Here is a 17,367-nt window from a genome sequence, read left to right on the forward strand (position 1 = left end):
CAGTTTCTGATGGATAATATTAACTCCTGCACTACATTTTCTTACTGAATATCCCATTTCACTCAGAATATGATGGAAATAAAACAAGCTGCAAAAGGCAACTCATATTGACTTCAAAGAAATCTGGCACTTTGTGGTCAACACCCACCCTTCTTGTGCATATGTATCAAGTATATACTTACATGGGTACATATCTGTATACATTGAAGGAATGCACTACAGTACTGTGTATCACCTAACGGCTATTTCGTAATTTTGGTGGCACAGAAGTAGGCTTGGTCAGAAATAGCATCCACCTGCTTGTCTGAATACATGCATAAGGGCCATACATGTTTCAAAGTTTTCCTCAAGCAGTATCAAAGATAAGAGGGAACACATATAAAACTTAAACTATTAAAAAAAACATACTGATAGGGGGAGGGAAGTTTAGGAGTGTACAAATGTATTTGAGAGTCAGCATATGGGTAAATCCTATATCTATCCATCAGCCACTGAGGGGAAAAAAACTATATTGGTGGACGACTTATTTCCTATCATATTTACATTCACTTTAACAACGTTTGGCACCTTAAATATCCCATCAAAAAGCATATTGGTTAAAACACATGTTTTTAAATTAACTAAAGTTAAATTGTAATATTTTACTCCAGTTTTGCCTCAACAACCCCATGTTCTTTCAGTTAAGGAGACCTGTTAACCTATCACGCATTGTGCAGCTGATGGTAGAACTCTGTGGAAAGTATGAATTTTAATTAAGTGGGCGGGGAGAGTCGCCTTTGAGACCCACCCCTAATAGATCGATGCTGCCATCGACCAATGGGGTATGAAGGCAGAATGACGTCAAAAAGATTTGCATACGCAGGGTAAGAGTTGTGGAAGTGTACATAAGACTGTAAGCGTAAATTAAATTTGCATGCGCAAGAGAAGCTTTGTAAAGGTGTAAATCGCGTTTCAAGCGCAATAAAAAAATATTTGCAGCATTTTACTGTTATTCGTAAGTGTAATGCATGTATTGTGAAACTGCAGCTTCATGCTAACGCAAAATAAATATGATCTGCATGCTTCTGACTTCCATTTTTCCGCGCTTACACTTTTGGCACGTTTTTTTCGCCAAAAAAAATTTTTTTTTTTTGTATGTGTATGTACTTTTAACATACACATACAGTAAAAAAATTAATAAAAAAAATAACAACTTAATTAAAACATGATATTTTATAAGTTGTGTACCATTAGGCGTGAGTAGTATTTTCTCGCAGCCAATCAGAGTGGAAACATGTGTTTAGACGCTGTGCAGTGCTCTGAATCCGACACGAGTGTGTAGGTTGTCTGTTGTCAGATTGTGCACTGAAGAATTTGTAGCAGCCCATACAATGTAGTTCTGCTCCTCAACTATACGTTTACTAGGCCAAGTGGAATAAACCGTTTAGGACGGTGCATAAAAGTTTATATGCTTTGTCACACAGGAAAAAAACCCGTATTTTGTTAAAGTAACGTTAATTAGTTATGGAAAACTTCACTATCATCACAAAAGAAAGTAGCTGACTAGCTAGCGAGTGTGCTAAATCAAAATATTTGCATACAAACTTTTATTTTTGACGGCAAAGTTGGACGAAAACCTTTGCTGGAGTATTAGCTCTAGGTAAACGCTGGAGTTTGCGAGGTTGGTGAACTTTTTAAAGACTTTTGAAAGCACAAAGCGACTGTGGGAATGTCGTGTCGGACTGGAGTGGCCCGGGTGGGTAATCAAGGACTGCAGCCCCTCCGAGCCACGGTCCCGTTTCAGCTCCAGAACCGAACAGCAGCGCGCTGCAAAGACACCAAAGCAGGTAAAAAACACGAGAAACACGCCAAAGCACGTTATAATGCCATGGAGTTAATTTACTGATATGCCCAACTCTTCTATCCATTCGAACTCTGCTTAGAATTCTAACTCTCTCCTTTGTTAGGTATAATGATGCTAATATTAATTATGTGAATGGATAATCTGCATTAGTCCTTTAGTTCAGCTGCTCTTTTCATGGCTTCGGTGCAGCAGAAATGTTCTCAGTTCACTGAACGACCCCCACCTTATTCCCTAACGTTACATGTTTTGTGGCCATGATGGTCACAAAGCATGGCATGGGATTGAATAAACATAGCAGGTCTGCCGTATCAAGTCACTTTTTAAAGATGTTATTGTTTGCCTGCAATATTTTATCAACTCTCATCACTGTTTTGGCATGTTCAGCACATAAACCGTGTGTGTCCAGTGCTCAAGAGGTCTGTTTTGCTTCATCATAAATATCTACAGGCAGCATCAGGAAAAACACATTACATCTGTCACATTCCAGCGACCTGCTGTTATACACCAAGATGTCAAATTTGGAAACAGTTCTTACATTGTTTTGTGTTGCTCAAGCATTTTACTACACGGAACTATTTTAATTGCAGGTTTAGTATCGTATATCAAGGGGGCTTCAACCTTTTTCAGGCCCCTTTGGTGGGTAGAGAAACGAAGCAGGGATCCACTGTTAAATTGTGTGTAAAACTGAGTGTTGCATATTAAGCTTGGTCGATAATAACACGTGTGTTGTAAAATATTAGTGCATTTGCATACTTTATGATGGTTATGTTTCAGATCCTTTAGTTTGATCATTATTGATTGACAGAGTTGTATACTTATGCATTGCATTTGAATAATTTAATACATTTTAATATGATACCAACCAGGAGTAGTTAGACGGACATTGTAAACTCTTGTTTAATAATGATTGGCATAACAGCCACACAGAAATAAAAATTGCTTTACAAACAATTTTCACTCCATAAATTTAATAAACAATTACAAAGAAACCGCAAGTAACACACTGAATAATCATGTAATTGTGAAGTAGAAAAACTGAAGTAGTATTTTCTTTTAACAAATACTTAAATATGTTTTATTTACAACTTTTTTCTAGTGCATATTGAACAATAGGTCTGTGTTTTTAGTAAACTTTGGTCTTAGTGTGACATTTTTCATAGGTGTCAGGCTGTCTCAGATATTTTACATCAGCACATTGTCAGATTTCCTCAACTAGGTGAGAATACTTTGGAAAAGACATGTCTTTAGTTTTAGGACAATGTGCGAATCACAAAGGGTCTTTGATTCTGAGTGCAACAAGATCTTCACAATGCACAAGGCTGTTGGAGAAGAGTAGCTCTTCCACACGGCAGTCTACAAACCGAGATAGAATGACCAAAATAACTTTTTTTTTATTGTGATTTACCAAGGCAGTAAACAGCAAATCCCTCTGGTCATGTGTGCAACCCACACAAAACAAGGCAGAAATCTCCACAGAACTGAAACATCAGTCATTCAAGAAGTTTTACACATCCCTCCTCACATCTTGCATGTTAATTAAACGTCTAGACTCACTGGCAGTACTTTCAGCTACCAATATGAGTATAGTATTCTCTCAGCTTTAAATCAGTGCTGAAAAAGTTTTTCACATTTTTCCTGGTCTGATCATGAGTAATCTGTTTATTGAAAGAAAATACATGAGCTTAGGCTTCTTTAGCCATCACTGAATTTGGCACAATATCATGGCATGTGTTTATATTCTGTGGGAACACAAAGGAGCACAAGCGGTGGCCAGAGGTTTAGTTCATAGCGTTAACATGTTTGGCTGTGTGTAACTTTAGTCCATATGCCAGTATGTGTATTTTTATATCCTGCCCACTATGCTTGTAGAAGGAGGGTATGAGTTTGAACTATGCAGCTCATTGGCACTTTTCATCAGGACTTTGAAACGCATACATGAGCTGTTGGAGAAAAACACACAGATGATCTCATCAAACCTGTCAAGAACATGTCCAGGTCACGTTTCAACCTAAATTCCATTTGCATTAAGAAAACAAAACTTGTTTCTTTGGGCAAATAGAGACTTTTTGCATTCATGCAAATTTAAGTACATTTCACCTCATTCTCATTACCATAATGCAAAAAAATTGCAATGAAATGTAAGTATTTGTACATTACAGTTAGAATTTAATTTAAATTAAAATAAAAAATTATATATATATATATATACACACACACACACACATTGGGGTTAAATGTGACCTGGATTTGTTGTTCGTGAGATTCCTTTACACATACACTCCTGCACCTTATCAGACAAACCATATGTACACCTCAACCCTTACAGTGTCACAATCTCATACACATAGTCACCCAACCTGCTTTATACCACACCCTCAAACTCAGTGACAAAATAGTCTCTCCGTACTACACAAGTGTGCCTTATTTAACATCCACCAGTAAACTTCCACCATCAAAAGTCTCCCAAACCCACTGAAAAGACCCCAGGGGCTGGGAGGAGGTGAGTGGATCCAGGAAGGACCTGACAAGGTCGGAGATCAGGTGTACCATTATTAGTTCCTATGACATGATCAGTGCACAGAAGAAAGAAAACCATCCTGTGTACGTGTGAAAATGATCCTCTGGAGTATTTTGGGCAAGAGCCTGATAACTAGCTTGTCTGCAGTGCGTTGATGAAGCACCAGGATGTTCAGCATCCGTTATGACAACAGCGTCTATTTATAACAAGTCTTTCGTGCATGGAATGTGTTTCAGGGTGATTTACAAGCGTCTGAAAGTGCCAGCTCACGGGATAAATTGAAAAGATTATTATACATAAACATCATCAGAAACAAATTTTAATGTCAGAGCTGTGGCACAGTGATTAGTGCACATGCTCATGGGACGCCGGCCTCGTTCTCCTTCTTTTTGGCTGACTTCAGTAATTTAGGCTTTGGTAATTCAGCTTATCTATTCCAGTTTAATCAACTGCATTAACAATGAGAAGTCAATGGTGTTTACTTCCATCACATTCATCACACTGTTTTCGGGCTATTTTAAGCTGTTGTTACTTTCATGCAAATTAAGCACATTTCCCACCTGATTCTCAGTACTGTAATACAGAAAAAGTTATGTAGTGCAAAAAAGGATATATTATTATATTACTTAAATTAGAAGTATTTATGCATTAAAAAAAAGATAAAATTATATTGTTGTTGTGATTTATTCATTTTAAATTGGCTGTGATTAAAGTGGACTACTACTTTATTATTTTCTGAATACTATGCTATATTCAATATATACACTGCTTCGTGTTCTATAAAAATAGTAAGTGAAAGTCGGCTTTACTGCATACATTTCAAACAGTAGTATGTTAATGCATGTGAGGGGCATCCAGTATTCATATAGGAAATAAAACGGCCTTTTTTAGCCTTTTGTAATTCAGTTCCTTGTTAAAATGTTGTACCTTTTTATCAAATGAATCAAAAAGGAGAAGTTTCACTTCTAGCTCATTGCATATGTTCTAAATAGGATAGAGTAGTCCATGCTATGTGTCTTTTTATTGTTGAATTTCATTTATTATTTTAAAAACATCTCACCGTTTCATTCTCTCACTCTGTTTTCCCTATCCTCTCTTTGTAGGCGAGTACAAGATGAAGGGTCGCCCGCCGAAGCCAACCTTGCGACGGACATTATCTCTGGACACTCTGGTGGGACAGTACCTTCAGGGCAACTGGCCTAGAGAACCAGAGTGTCAACCGGTTACCTGTGTCAATGACAAGGCCACACAGGTGTGATCCTTCCCACACAAATGTTCACTTTTGGGTGAACTATTCCTTTAACACAGTCTGTGATATTAATAGCAAACAAAGGAGGTCCTGTCTGACCATGTGGAGTGGAGACTTTACTACTCGGTGGGGAATACAACAAACCATTGGTTTGATCTGCCTTATATGATGCAAATATAGAATTATGCACAGCTGTTTTAACACTTGTGTTGTTTGCAAAGTATATTTCTTAAATGGCCAGGGGACATAGTGTTTGTTTTAGAAAGCTGAAGTCAAGCGGTTGCTAATGAAAGATCTTGGCTTTGCGGAGAGAAAGAGTTTGGCTGGTAATGGAAGGAGTTTAGGAAAACTCAGCCTGGAACGGCAGCCATATTGTTTTTTCCAAATGGGTTCCATATGGGTTCCTGGAGCACTGCTCCAACATGCCTGCTGGGGTTTGCTATATTCAGTCAAACACAAAAGCTGAAAGTCTCTCTGCTGGGGCTGTTTGTTTTGATTTAGCATCTCAGTTTGGTAAAGGTTTTGCACAGTTCACATAATTAGATTCAGTAAGAAACGTTCATTTAACTGTTTGTGCAATGCTGCTTATTTATGAGAGTTTATGTGCTATTATTATTTCTAAGCAATCAGACGTGAGAATATCTCAGTACGGATAATTAAAAAGGGCAAAAATCCCATAGACTTTTAGAAAAGGGTCTCTGAGCCATTCCAATCCTAGCCATCCATCTTAATTTAATTCAGATTCACAAGCTCTTGATTCTGTTTTGTTTTTCTTTGGTTACAGTTTGATTAGGTTCTGATTCATTTGGATGTAGTGTTCAAAGGTTTAGGGTTCGCAAGATTTTCTGCAAGAAAGGAATACCTTTATTTAACATTGGTGTATTAAATTGCTCAAAAGTGGCAGTAAAAGACATTGATTTTGATTTCAATGAAATTGTTTTTTTTTTATTTCACTGTTTCAACAAAAATATTAAGCAGCACAACTGTTTGCAACAGAATGATTTCTAAAGGATCAATGTGATGTTGAAGATTGGAGTAATGATGTTGAAACTTCAGCTTTGCCATCACAGGAATAAACTGCATTTTAAAATATATTCAAATAGAATAAGAGATATTTTAAATTGTAAGAATATTTTACAATATTACTGTTCTATTGTATTTTTGATCAAACACTGTAAATGCAGCCTTAATGAGCATAAAAGACTTGGAACATTAGTGTATTTCATTTGATTACACGTGAAAGAAATTCTCTCTGTTGATGCTGTGAATTGCACCATTGAAAGTCATGTAGATTTTTTTTTAGTTGAATTTGTTTTTGAAACTGCTTAGCAATGCCCTGGGAAACCACCCTACAACTCTCATTTTCTTGAAAATTGTAGTTTTACTTATTAGACTAGACATGAAGTTGTAAACACTGCACTGAACCACCTCGTTGCTTTGCTGATTTGAGAGAGCAGTGGTTTGAGTGTCTGTTCAGATGGTTGTTGCTTCCTTATAGATGCTACATCCAGTTTGGCTGTCTCTCAGCAGGTGATCTGCTATGCTTTCACTGATAACCAGTCAGTCAAAAAAGGTTTTGTTTAACATGACCTTCATAGTGACTGTGCCACACACACATACATACAATGCACAAGCAAAACCCCCACTCACACCCCTACTTTAATAAATTCACGTTACATCATGCATTTCTTTCTTGATGAACAAATGCCACCCACCTTTTAGTGGACATTCAACAGTTAACAATTGTACAGTCTCAAGACAGTCTGCCCAGCCCCCATCATCTGACCACCCGTCCGGTCCACTTGAGTGCAGAAGGGGACTTCTGAAACTTTAGCCAGCATCTAGCGTGCTGCGCATACAGACCCTCAAACTGAATGTCCGTTTATAGGCCTAATCCCACGGCAGCCTGATGTGGGAGGGCGGGCAGGCGGGTGTCCAGGCAGAAAGGAATAAGGGCCGAATTTATATTTAAATTAACCCGCAAGCCTGCCCCCACTGGGCCATGTGAAACCCCCAGCCCCTAAGCAGACATGGTTAGTCCTGATGTCGCACCCCAGGGGCCGGGGGTGATGACATGTTTTAATATGGCTCACTTCAACTGCATTTTGTTGCATTAGCATCCCAACCGCATAAGACATTTGTGACCTCTGGCAGGGACAGGAAGAGAGGGACGGAGACACAGGAGGAGGACACTTTTTGGGTTACGATAAGCTCTGAGATGGAGCTCAGTGATTGGGTCACTTGGAAAATAATCGTTTGGTGTTCAGCGATATAGTGTGCACTAGCTGGGCTCCCACTTCTTCTCAGAGGCCTGGGACCATAGGACGGGGGTATCATGACGGTACGCTGGTGTCTGTCTGTGTGAGTGCACTTGAGGACAAACACGTTGGTGTTTTTCCCTCTACGTCTTTGAAATGTGGTGCAGCGGAGTCGGTGGTTTCTATCATGCACGTCTCCGCACAGCTGTGTGTGTTTGGGCGTGTCTGTGTGTTGCAGGTGTGTCACGTTTTCTGTCCCGTATTCAAATACGTTTAGTGAGGCGCGGAAGCAGCTTTCAGTTCCATTTGTGACATACAGAAAAACATGGCAACACTTGGCGAGCGGGGCGCACCGCTCTGAGGAACGGATGCTTTATCTCGAACTGGTGCATGAAAGAGCAGCATTTGAGGGAGAGGGTGTGTTATTAGCCATCTTGTGTTCGGTGGAAAGGGCTGGATTAGTTTATGTAAAGTCTGAGGGTGTTTGAGATAGTTGGTATTCAGTGAGGGGAGGTTCAGTTTTGATTATGCTGAATGAAATGATGCTTTGATGTCTCGCTGAGAAACCATTGCGGGTGTGAGCTTTTGTAAATTAGTAACTTTAAAATAACGTCAAATGTAAGCTTGTTTTCTTTCTTTTCTTAGACTCCCAGTTCCTGGATAGAGGAGACACGGGGGCGGAGAGGGGGTGGTGGTCATAAGCGCTCGGCATCATGGGGTAGCGCTGAACACCTCAGAGAGGTAAGTAATCGATGTTGGCCAGAAAATGTTGTTTGAACTTGAACTAGTTAAAATTAAATTTCCAATGAAATAATTGTTTTAATATACACACTACACTTCAGAAAAGTTTGGGTTTGGTAAGATTTTTGTAATATCTGTTGAAAGAAATCTCTTATGCTCACCAAGGCTGCATATTTTGCTCTTTATTTAAAATAACTGTTTTCTATTGTAATATATTTTAAAATGTAATTTATTCCTGTGATGACAAAGCTGAATTTTCAGCATCATTACTCCAATTTTCAGCGTCACATGATCATTCAGAAATCAGTCTATTATCTAGAAACATTTCTTATCAATGTTGAAAACAGCTGTGCTGATTAATATTTTTGTGGAAACAATGGTTTTCAGGATTATTTGATGAAAAGAAAATTCAGAAGAACAGCATTTATTTGAAATGGAGATCTTTTGTAACTTTACAAATGTCTTTACTGTCACTGTTGATCATTTTAAAGGCAGGGTAGGTGATTTGGTTCAAAAACTTTTTTTGTTAGGCTGGTTGGAAGTCTCTACACATCCCAATAGCAATCACTAAGGTAAGGCGCCTAAATGTATTTATATGTATTTATGTCCTCTGTCGAAGGCGTAGGGCCATAAAATGTTCGACCAATCAGATTATTTGGTTCAAACTTTACGATAGGCTGTCTTACCTGCCTGTCAACATATGTATTTGTGTACCTCTGCGCACCCAGTTTAAAAAGACATGATACGTCATCAGTGCAATTTATTACACTATTGCAGACCAAGCGAGAATGAAAGGCACTATTATTGTAATATTATGCGCTTTGTAATGTATGTTTTCTAACCAGTGAATGAGACGTGAGGTAATCTGACAGCGTTTCATTGGGTGGTTAGTCTCTGGTCTGCCTGTGAGTGTTCATGTGTTTTGGAGGAGGCTTGGCTTTGGAGAGTGATTTGCAGGGAGGGTGGGATCTTATGCTTTCAAAGCTAGCTTGGTATTGCTAGCCTCTCTGAAATTGCCTACCCTACCTTTAATGTGTCTTTTCTGGAAAAAAAAAAGTTTTAATTTCTTACAGAAAAAAACTCTTGAACGGTAGTGTACCATTATGTGATAAAAATTATTTAAATTAAATATTGGTCATATCACCCACCATTGCTGCCATAAATAATATAAACTTCCTGACAGCAATCAAATAATAAACCATTATTATTTAGACCCATTATTCAAATTAGTCCAGGCCACCCTGTCCCACCCATTTTCAGGAACCGATTTTCAATTCTAGACTCATTTTACTTCAGTGGTATCTCAGCTGCTTTTTACAAGCATATCCACAGAGAATACTCTACTTTTGAACAGAAAGTATAACCTTTATTGTAGGTCAGCATGAAGGGCATTGCAGTTAGGTTTCACCTCTTCTCTGCACCTTATAAGTTTACATCTGATACTATAACTCATATTTCTCTCGTTCAGGTTGCTAAGCTTCGTCAGTCCTTACAGAAACACTCCAGACATGCACCTCCTGCCATGGACTGTGACCACACACACCAACACGTTCACAACAGCCAAACACGCACGCCTGGAAGTACACAGGTAAACAAGAATGTATACACAAACCACAATTCTAAACAATGTATCAATGTATTTTTGACCAGCTTGTTAGTTTACAGTAGTGACACACTCAGGGACATCAACAGAAAGGTTGTGCTTGTTTATGATCAGTCATTATGAGTTAAGCCTCTCAGGTTGGCCCACATCTCACTAGCAACAGAGATTTAAAAACAGAGCAGCTTTACTTAGATGGTGTCAGTGAGCTACAGCCATTGATATGGCGAAAACACACACACACACACACACACACACACACACACACACATAAAGCTGGTTATGTGGCAGTGGCTCTCTTTGTACAGTAGTATATTTAGAGGTGACAATATGCATAAATCTATGTGCATTGTATGCTATGCATGTTTATTATATTACACACATGCAGGACAATGGTATGTGTTCAGGTTACATTCAACTGCCATATATATACACACACACACACACACACTTTTTTTTTTTCCTTTCAGCTTGTACTTGTACACATATAGGTTTAAAACACTTCATTTTCAGTTAAAGTCAGTTCATCATTGATTCATTGATAGTCTTGTGTGTGTGTGTGTGTGTGTGTGTGTGCAGACGATGCCTCTGATTCCATTGAGCCGATTGGCCCCCAGACTGAGACGCAGTGTTGAAGGACTAAATCTGGAGCTGGAGGGAGTCTTTGTGTCTGAAACAGCAAAAGAACAGCACAAAGTCAGTGTGTATTTGTTTGTATGTGTGTTTCTGATCTACTGTTTTAGTTTCAGAACCATCTGAATTTTCTTATTTTTTTTGGTGTGTGTTTAGATTCTTGAGGTACCAGATGGTCACAGAGCCCCTGTCCCAGCTCAGAGGTACAGCAGCGCTTCACAGAGCGACCCTTCTCCTGCCCAGCTGTCTCCCTCACACTCTCCCTGCACCATCACAGACACCGGTCAGTATATGTATAAATATAGAAACAGACTTTATAAAGTCTATATTTCATGTCCCATGTCAAATTGAGACAAGATGGCCAAAGATGGATGTGCTCCGTAACAATTGAAAAAATAGCACAAACTGAACTTGCTCTTAGGGACGTCATTCATATTTTATCAACACATGACAGGAAGTTCTGTGTGAAACTGTTAATTGCTAATATGTATTTGGCTGATGACTATCTTTATCTGTGTGTGTGTGTTGTGTATAGATATGGTTGTGTGTGGGCCGCTCTGTCCGCCTTCCTCCCCTCCTCTATGTATTTCTGAGCCACCATCTTCTTCTCCTCGTCCCAACAAGACGTACGTCTTTCAGAGAGAACCTCCAGAGGGCTGTGAGAGAGTACGTGTGTCTGAGGAGGCCATGTAAGTTTAGCACAAACACAAACCGCTGTATGTGTTAGATAGGAAATAAACATAAAACAGTGACTCTTTAGTTTAGAGACCAATTCTCTCTACTAACTAACTGCTTATTAGCATGCATATTACTAGCTTATTGGCTATTTATTAGTACTTATAAAGCACATATTAATGCCTTGTTCTGCATAACCATATTTTAGATCCCTTGATCCTAACCCATACCTAAATGTAACAACTACCTTACTAACTATTAATAAGCAGCAAATTAGGAGTTGATTGAGGCAAAAGTAATAGTTAATAGTGAGAATTGGTCCCCAAACTAAAGTGTGACCTATAAAACATATTAAATAAGGGATGTCAATATAACACATTAATATAGTGTTATTAATGGTGTTAAGAAAATAATACAAGTCTATTCTGTATTCTTAAAATGACCATACATTTACATTATCTTGATCTTGGGCCTTTTTTTATGCAAATATTCTTAATCTGAATATTAAGTTTTCAATGCATCTAATTAATCAGCAATTAGTGCAGTTAATTAAATTAAATTAATTATTTGATCAATCAATCGCTACTCTCTGTCTTGTAAATGGCCTTCTGCCTTTTTCAAAAAATAAAATAAGTAAATAAATAAAATAATATTTTTCTTTTCATTGTCTGTATTCTCTAGGTTGTATATCAGTGTAGTATAAGCTGTTTTCACTGTGTTTAGCAGTGGTTAGTACAAGCCGTGGGTGAAATGGGAGAGTTGTCAGACTTCCAAAAATGGCCAATCAAGGAAGCCTGTTTAGCATCTGTAACCTTAAAGGTCCCCTGAAATGCTTAGAAACACGCAGCGTTACTCTGTGTTGACGTCATTTTAACTGAAGCAGGAAGACAGGGCGGGACATATCAAGCAGCCCCGCCCCTTTTTAAAATAGCCAATAGCGTTCGTTTATATCACAGCTTGGGCTAGAGCCGTTCAGAGCCGTTGAGCTTCGTAAAGCCACGTTTGACAGGGTATGCCAGCTACAATCTCATCCATATTGCTATAAAATATAGCATTCTGTGTAGAATTCAAATAGCTCCGATACATTTTGTGGTCTGCGCCGACTCGCGCATGTGATCTGTTCCCTGCTATCGTGTCTCTGGACCGGAGCAGAGAGTGTGTGCGGTGCGGTGGTTCGTTTGGAGTTTTAAGAAGAACAGTCTTTATGATTATGACTGCGTACACAAAGCATGGCAAGAATTCATCAGCAAAGAAGAAAAGTATTCAAAAACTGAAAGTGAATGATAGAGACCGTCAAACAATAAGAAGGCCATTTTCATGATAATTAAGCACATTTAGCACCAGATGTCATAAAAAATCATTGTTTACAGTATGCATATATATATATATATATATATATATACACACATGAAGTACTTATATATAATATGCAATCAATCTTCTATTTTCAGCCTTGCCTGTCATAGGAATGCTCCTCTTCAGCCTTCCTGTCCTGACCCTAACAAGGTGAACTTCACACCTCACGGTGGCTCCGCCTTCTGTCCTGTCAGTCTCCTCAAGCCCCTCCTGCCTTCTATGGACCTGTTATTTCGTGGCCTCTCTGTTTCACCCGTCACTGGCTGTTCGGCTCAGAGTGCTGCCTCCTGCCAGACACCGGGACATGCTGTGGGTGGTTATTTGAGCGGCACCCTCCCAGACCCTACCACCACCTCTCTGTGAATGGAGCACATTCATGACGAGAAAAGAAAAACTAAAGCTGGTTGTGCCTTTGTCCCATCTCATCAGCAACTTTGACATCAAAGCGTCTCAAAGAGGAGAAACTGCTCACGCCATCCACTCAGTATCTGATTTGTTTTGATCGGCACAGAGAGGGAAAAAAATCATGATGGAAGAACAAAATGGAGAACTTTTCTTCATCTAAAACTACGGTGGACTCTCTCCGATGTGATTTGTTGGCGAACTTTTGACATCAGGACACTCTACTTGGCACTTGTGATCATTTCGTTTCACATTATAGCATTTACCTATTGCTATATTTTCTATCATTTCTATAAAACAATACTGATGCCTATTCATCATCTGTGTATGAATATATTTTTAGCTCTGTCAGAAGAGTCTTTTGATTTTGTCTATCAGACAGACTATAAAACGTGCATTATAAGCCTGACCCACTCCACTCACAATTTTACAGAGTTGTGGTTCAGAAACCTTACATTTCTAAATTTCTTAATTCAGTATTTACAGACACGGGTCTTTAATGCATGCTGGACTTTTTTTACCAGCACAAAAGAGGCAGTTATAGACCAGAGAGTCTCTCATCAGCCGGTGTTTTTGAAGGCTGGGACTTGTTTTGAATACTCTCAGCATGTGTGTTTAGTAGTTCAAAATATATACATTTAGACATTAAGTACAGCTCTGAACTGTAGGTGTTTAATGAATGCCTCCAAATGTTCAGTGAAGAGCTATTATCCATAATCTTACAAAGCTTGTCAAAAATGTCCCGTCATATTTCACCGCCAATCAAAATATATATTTTTTTTATTGTCATAATTGTAGGACAAGTAACGGACATATTTTGTTACTGTGTTAAAGTTAAAAAATAAATAAATATTTGTATATGTATGTATAAAATAGGTACTAAGATAGACTTGGTTATTTTTCTATTTTATCTTTTGAGTTTGGATTGAAATATGATGGGGATATTTTCTTAATAGATTCTGTGAGATTCACCGATCCAGAGAAACTGTTTTTACAGTTATAATGTAATGAGGAAAAGGCAGAGGCCATTATTACTTGTTTATTCTGAGGTCTTCATGCATTGTGGGCCGCTGACACTTAAATTCGGTGTAAGACAAGAATACCGACGGGACCCCATTAAGGGTTTATTTTGCTACGCACTTGATAAGTGTGCTGTATGTTTTACTGAATTTCACTTCAGACTTGACTACTAATCTTACCCACAGTGGTCATATTGTTCAGTTCATTTGAGCACAGGCTGGTTCTACAGACACATAAGACACAAGCAAGTTTGCTGCATTCAAGTACAATATGTGCATATCATAAAGAACGAGACGTCAAGCAAGTTATTGTTTGCTGTCATTTGAAGCACTGTTATTATCCCATATATTCGCATGGATTGTGTCTCAGTCGTGGCATCGTCCATGCAGTTTTTTAAGTTCTGACTTGTTACCTTGTTCTGTTAGGGTGCCGTTTTATTTACATTGTTTTCAGATTGTTTGTCTTGAGTACAGTTATTGTACACCAATCCTGTTTTGTTTTCTATATTGTACATTTATGTTACTCCGTTTTGGCTGCAATAAATGAGAAGTGCAGAGAAATAAGAGTGTGGTTGTTGTTCTGTATATCAGCTTTATAATTATGCATTCTTGAGCATAAGTCTCACATCTATCTATCTATCTATCTATCTATCTATCTATCTGTCTGTCTATCTGTCTGTCTGTCTGTCTGTCTATATTACACTGTAATATACATTTATACGTGTACATTAAAATGTAACACTTGGAATTGGAATTCTAAATTTCAAATTTACGTGAATGAGGAACTCTATACCCCGCCCTCTTAAAGATCCCAGCCATGTGATTGGCTGCATGTCGTCAGCTTTAGCTTAGTTGGACCAATCCAAGTAATACACATACCGCTACGTAAAAATCCTACCTGCTTATTTTCAAGAAAGGCCCCACAGATTTGTTTACAGGGACTTGAATCTAATACCCAAATAAAATTCAAGCCGCGTACTATCAGTAATGCACAGAAACAGACTGAGGCGAAAACCTGTGCTGGGAGGGAAGTCAACGCGATTCAGCAAATAACGACCTGTTCCTGGCGTAATTCTGTATTTTAATTCTCTCTTCGCTCCTGATAAAGTTACAGGCATATCAGCAGAGTACCTGGAGTTTCTCAGGTCCTTCTCCTCTAGTGTCATTTGACGCGTCAAATGAAAACATTTATTAGAGGCAGCAGTAGTTATCATCATATGTCTATGGTTATCATCAGCTAATACTACATGTCAAAAACAGACCTTTAACTCAGCATCTCGAGCAGAGAATTACTCAAACGTTTGAGGCTTCCTCGCAATATCTGGAAACAGACGCCGCGTTACATGCATGCAATCACTCGCACGTCGTTTTCAGGATGCGGCTGTTTGGACACAGCTAGCGCGCGGTTCATTACGTTAACGTTACTGATCTGTAAATTGCATAAAACAAATAAACGCATGGTAATAATAGCGGAAGTGTAAGGAGAGCCTCATCATCAGAGCAGAGAAGAGGGGGGTCTAGAGTCGCGTCATCATTCCCGGGCTACCGATCGCCGGTAGAGTGGATCGGGACGCAGGAGCGCGGGGTACGGGGAGCGGAGCCGTGTCCGTGTCCGTGTCCATACCGAGACTGCTGGACGATAGCATGGCCGCCGGGAAGGCAGCGAGCAAACCGTCTCTCTGGCAGAACGAACGGCTCCGGTTCATCGTGTGTTTCTGCGGAGTGTTCGTGTGTTACTTCTACTATGGGATACTGCAGGAGACAATGTGAGTAGTGAAGTGACATCTGAGTACCAGACAGCATTGCATTTGAAGAGCGTGCATGGCTTTCTAGACCTAGATTCATTTAACGAGATATTGCACTTCTGTATTTTTTTTTCATTAATTTGACTACTACTCAGTTAACCGTTAATTCATTTTAATTACTCCTTAGTTGCTATCATTGCACTAATTTACTCTCTGTACATGTGGTTGCAATTGTAAGTAACGTTGGAGAGAGTGGACACGACTCTTCAGCTATTCATCTTGATAGTTGACACTCTGCATTCTGTTCAGTAAATGAAGACGTGCAGCCTGACAGCTCTAGCATATATTCCTGTAAGCCAGTGGATCTCAAGCTTTTTGACTCCAAGGCCCCTCTTTGTACAGAACAATATTTGCGAAATAAGCCCCTTCTATCTAAGCTGATATGTACCCCTGGTGCTTCTATTGTAATAAAAGATAAATAATTTCACTGTATTGTCAGTGTAATTTGTACAACTTTATTTTAACTAACTTTTAAAAAATCAAGACACATTTGGGCCCCCGAGAAGTTTATGGAGTCAGGAGGTAATCAGTCTGTCTTGTCTTATTTAAATTGGGGCAATCTACCTTTTTTTGTAACTGGATTTAGAAAGTTATGACCAGTTTTGAAGTAAACATATTAGATGACTAATTTTTTTAAACTAGTCTAAGTAGTTTATGCAACTGGCCCCTGATTAAGAACCACTGCTTTAAAATAGGTAGTAGCATAATATAATGTAATATAATATTAGTGTAATTACTAGAAAGTTACCTAGGAGTCTGTATTTCAATTTTGTTAGTAACTCTTTATAGATACTAATTAGAAGTTCCCCAAGTAATTCAACTAGTATGTTCTCCAGTTGTTGCTGAAACCTTTACTGATTTTACTAGTAATTATTCATTAGTTACTAGTGCTTATTCATACTAGGATTTATTCCAGATTTAGGAACTGCTATTCGAACTTCCGTGTCGATCCCAGTTGTTAGCTACTAGTAACATTTGTTATCTTACTAGTTAGTTTTTTTTATTTATAATATGTGAGAAATGGCTACATTATTGTTCAAATGAAAATCTTGCTAGTCAGATTATGTAAAATATTACTACAAGGATCTAGAATGACGCAGTATAAATGTATATAAAGATATAATATATATTCAATCAGTACAAGAAAAACTGGACTAGAGTCAATTCGTTATACTTAAAAGAACTAAGAGGAAACTACAGAATAATAATGATTTTTTAAACTGAAATGTGTATCAGCAACAAAATGGGAATATACATATATATATATA

General features: G+C 38.5%; 2 protein-coding genes across 3 annotated transcripts in view; both read left to right on the forward strand.

Moving 5' to 3' along the window:
• Nucleotides 1-1,308: 1,308 nt before the first annotated feature.
• LOC107684644 (protein FAM117A-like) lies at nt 1,309-13,545 on the forward strand. Of its 2 annotated transcripts, XM_016480949.1 has the most exons (8): nt 1,309-1,826; nt 5,465-5,613; nt 8,514-8,609; nt 10,078-10,197; nt 10,789-10,905; nt 10,999-11,125; nt 11,378-11,531; nt 12,969-13,545. In XM_016480949.1, exons 1-8 carry the CDS (start codon nt 1,709-1,711, stop codon nt 13,234-13,236), a joined length of 1,149 nt encoding a protein of 382 aa, XP_016336435.1. In that variant the 5' UTR covers nt 1,309-1,708; the 3' UTR covers nt 13,237-13,545. The 2 variants fall into 2 exon arrangements, with proteins under 2 accessions (XP_016336435.1, XP_016336436.1); XM_016480950.1 differs by lacking the exons at nt 1,309-1,826; nt 5,465-5,613 and adding an exon at nt 8,047-8,106.
• Nucleotides 13,546-15,267: 1,722 nt separating this feature from the next.
• Nucleotides 15,268-17,367, forward strand: part of slc35b1 (solute carrier family 35 member B1) — an 8,892-nt gene continuing 6,792 nt past the window's right edge. The window contains exon 1 of the mRNA XM_016480951.1: nt 15,268-16,060. Within this exon, the coding sequence (XP_016336437.1) occupies nt 15,939-16,060 (122 nt within the window). The 5' untranslated portion in view covers nt 15,268-15,938. The remainder of the gene's footprint in view (nt 16,061-17,367) is intronic.

This window comes from Sinocyclocheilus anshuiensis, unplaced genomic scaffold (assembly GCF_001515605.1).
Source record: "Sinocyclocheilus anshuiensis isolate Anshui unplaced genomic scaffold, SAMN03320099.WGS_v1.1 scaffold573, whole genome shotgun sequence".
In the NCBI taxonomy this organism is placed as follows: domain Eukaryota; kingdom Metazoa; phylum Chordata; class Actinopteri; order Cypriniformes; family Cyprinidae; genus Sinocyclocheilus; species Sinocyclocheilus anshuiensis.

Coding starts and splice junctions, on each gene's coding strand:
- LOC107684644 (XM_016480949.1), top strand. CDS start 1,709: ATGTCGTGTCGGACTGGAGTGGCCCGGGTGGGTAATCAAGGACTGCAG. Junction 10,198..10,788: donor GCACGCCTGGAAGTACACAG/GTAAACAAGAAT, acceptor GTGTGTGTGCAG/ACGATGCCTCTGATTCCATT. Junction 11,126..11,377: donor CTGCACCATCACAGACACCG/GTCAGTATATGT, acceptor TGTTGTGTATAG/ATATGGTTGTGTGTGGGCCG.